This window comes from Scophthalmus maximus, chromosome 8 (assembly GCF_022379125.1).
Source record: "Scophthalmus maximus strain ysfricsl-2021 chromosome 8, ASM2237912v1, whole genome shotgun sequence".
In the NCBI taxonomy this organism is placed as follows: domain Eukaryota; kingdom Metazoa; phylum Chordata; class Actinopteri; order Pleuronectiformes; family Scophthalmidae; genus Scophthalmus; species Scophthalmus maximus.
In genome coordinates, this window is record NC_061522.1 from 10,585,001 (window position 1) to 10,588,123 (window position 3,123).

The 3,123-nt window shown below is 42.5% G+C and overlaps 1 protein-coding gene across 2 annotated transcripts in view; it reads left to right on the forward strand.

The window, feature by feature from the left end:
- Positions 1-3,123, forward strand: part of prss12 (serine protease 12) — a 19,671-nt gene extending 16,548 nt beyond the window's left edge. For both annotated transcript variants that reach the window (XM_035637562.2, XM_047333982.1), the window contains exon 13: positions 1,727-3,123. In XM_035637562.2, the coding sequence (XP_035493455.2) occupies positions 1,727-2,064 (338 nt within the window). In that variant the 3' untranslated portion in view covers positions 2,065-3,123. The remainder of the gene's footprint in view (positions 1-1,726) is intronic.

Genomic DNA, 3,123 nt, shown 5'->3' on the forward strand with positions numbered 1-3,123 from the left:
AGCAGACAAAAGCGCAACCCAGATAAGGAAGTCATATAAAAATAAATCAGGCCCTGTTACACAAGATTCCAGGCTTCTGGCGGGCAGGCAAGTAATCAGGGATGAGGACAATTTAATTCATTTAGCCACTTGATTAACTCTCTAAGCAATTAACTCTTCAGCCCCATAATTATAATGTCATTTCAAAATAAACCATGGAATGAAAACATTGTGGCGAGGCATTCCGTCCCTGAAGGGGCAAATTAGGAAGAAAGTGACATCACAGGGTCACTGCTCAAGATTTTCACTCCTTTAAACACTACTTAAATAGAAAATGTAAAAATGTATGAAAAAGAATAACACATATTCAATAGATGTGTGGACTTGTCTATTGACTATTAAACCGCAGTCTTCACGAACTCGTTATATTGTTGTAATATTTTCCATGCTGCTCCATTCATCTAAAGACAATCTCACCTATCAAAATCAAAATTTAAGGACTGTAGTTCAGCCTGTAAATCAATGCAATCCCTCAAATGAGATAAAATGATGTTCTTATCGATAAAGATTTTTTTAATTTCCTCATAACAAGGATTTGAAATTTGAAAATATTCTGTCATAAAAAAAAATCTAAAAAGACAATTGGAAAGAATCCAATGCCCAGCAGTTTAAAAAACTCTTGAAAATCAATAAAGAATACACTAGTGTAAAGCAGTAAGGAAGTGAAGGAACAAAGCTAATCATGTTACTGACAAACGTATTTGTTCATTGTTCTTTTTAAAAGACATTAAGACGACCATGTGCTATAACTACTGTAGTCTTCCTGTCATATGTAAGGTCAACAATTAAATAATAATTCATACTTTTAGGACTCAATACCCTTGTGTCCTTACAGTCGAGTGTGTACACAAGGCACACGTGTGTGAGGGTTTTTGAAATGGCACGCTGATGTCAACGCTGATCACAAAGGGCTGCCCAAAGGTCACGGTAAACTCTCGCGCAAAAACATGTGCTGAGCGAGCGCGTGTCCCCGTAACGACAGCTGTACCGCTGTATTCATGCGCGATCACATCTGTCAGTGTGAGCTTTTGTTTACTGTGATGACAACACAGTGTGATGCCCGGGCGGTGGCTGTGTGAATTGAGGCTGAACGTCTGCTATGCACAGCTTTTTTCGCACTTGGCTATCTGCCACTTTGGTCAATTGGCACATAAGGAAATTTTACACATTTTACACATACATACCACTGTTAAGCCACCATGGATAATAAATCACACCGCTTGGTCACGGTGAGAGTCGGGGGGGGCAAAACACCCCTGTAGAGGCCTGAGTTCAGTTTTTACGGCCTGGTTGTGACTTCCAGCGAAAACAATCGTCGGCGCTCATGTGAGAGAAAAAAAACCCCCTGGAAGGATCGTGTCCTTGTCACTCAAACGTTTAGGCCACAAGGTGAAAAGCTCCTTGCTGAAAATGGAATTGGCGGCAGCTTGCGTATCAGAGGAAGCAAACAGCAAAGGTTTCCTCTCACAAGGTCTCTTAAAGGGTGACAGTATGTAGTGTGTGTATGGAGGACTCAGATGAAGGCCAATTTCATTGCAGTCTATGCAGGGATATTTCCGTCTGCATAGCTAAAACAAACAAGTTATTCCCTCTAGTCCTCACTTTCAGTATCTGACCTGGACACTTGTTTCAAGCACACCCTTCCAAGTATTACAGTTCTAACCTCTCAACTCTCCATGTCTCCAAGGTCGCTCGTACTCCAAGACCCTCCAGCAGGCCCCCCTCTCGGTGCTTCCGCGGCGCCATTGCCAGCAGCATTTCCACGGTGCCTTCACGAGCCGCATGCTCTGCGCGGGCAGCGTCCCGTCGGAGAGGCGCGTGGACAGTTGCCGCGGTGACAGCGGCGGCCCGCTGGTGTGTGAGCGTCCGGGAGGTGGCTGGGTGGTTTATGGGGTCACGTCCTGGGGTCACGCCTGCCGGACGCAACAGGCCCCCGGTGTCTACACCAAAGTCTCCTCCTTCAGCTCCTGGATCCGCAAGGTGATTCGACGTGACGAGAAAAAAAGCGAAGAGTGGAGGTTATGAATCTCAAAACAGCTGACCTCTAGATCCGAAGGCATGACTCTCGAGACCTGCCCAACTGATCAGGTGACAGCTGATAGCACAATGTCCTGAATAACTAATGTCACGATGCTATGACCTGATGTAAGCTATAACCTGTAGTGGAGAGGACGAGGAGGGAACGCTGGACCATTTGCCCATTTTCATTTCTTTCTTTGGAGGAGCAGCGCATTATCTTATCTTCATCCAAGTCATTAGCACTTATTTTTATGATTTTAATATTCCCGTGAGCTGCAGAATTTTGGATTGTGTTAAACCTTCATTTCAAGAATATGCCATAACTTAAACATATTTTGCGTTGTTTTATTGTGGTATTGCATACCAGACTATCATGGGGGTAAAGTTTTCTTGCTTTTGTTATACGGTTTTATTGTAATTTATGATATAAAATGTGTGAGCACAAATGTTGAAAAGGGACCACATCCACACAGCATATGAGCATGCTCTCACGCACACAAAGTACATGATGGCATGGAATTTGCAGCCTTGCACGGAGATAGGTAGATTAGGTATGTGACGCATGGCATTCAGCCCTTTTGTGTTGTGCACTTGTCATACTTACTTTTATATAAGTGACTGGCGTCTTTAAAGCCTACGTCACTCTCGTAATGTAAAGTTTCTCCATAGTGGGTTTTTTTTCTCTCTCTCTCTTTTGTGTAATAAGCAGATTGCTGGTCTTTGTAAACCACTCAGGCATTTCCAATTTTAAGTCAGTATTTGTCCTCAGTGTTGCTCAACGTTTGCAACGAGTCAGAGCACAAACAGTATTTCCAAGTGTTGATTTGTCATGATGACTCTGTTATTTCATGTTCTTTTGTCCTGGTGCATTGCCACATACCAACACAAAAGGAAAACAATCTGGTACACTTGAAAAAACAACACTACACTGCCTTCTCATTTGGTGTTAACTGACTGTGTCTTATGTGTTAATACTGTAACATGTCTTCATAAACTGAGATTTTGTAAAAAAAAAATTAAAAAAAGAGTTTGTTGTGTGTTTGATCAAACTTTTTGACATGGCCA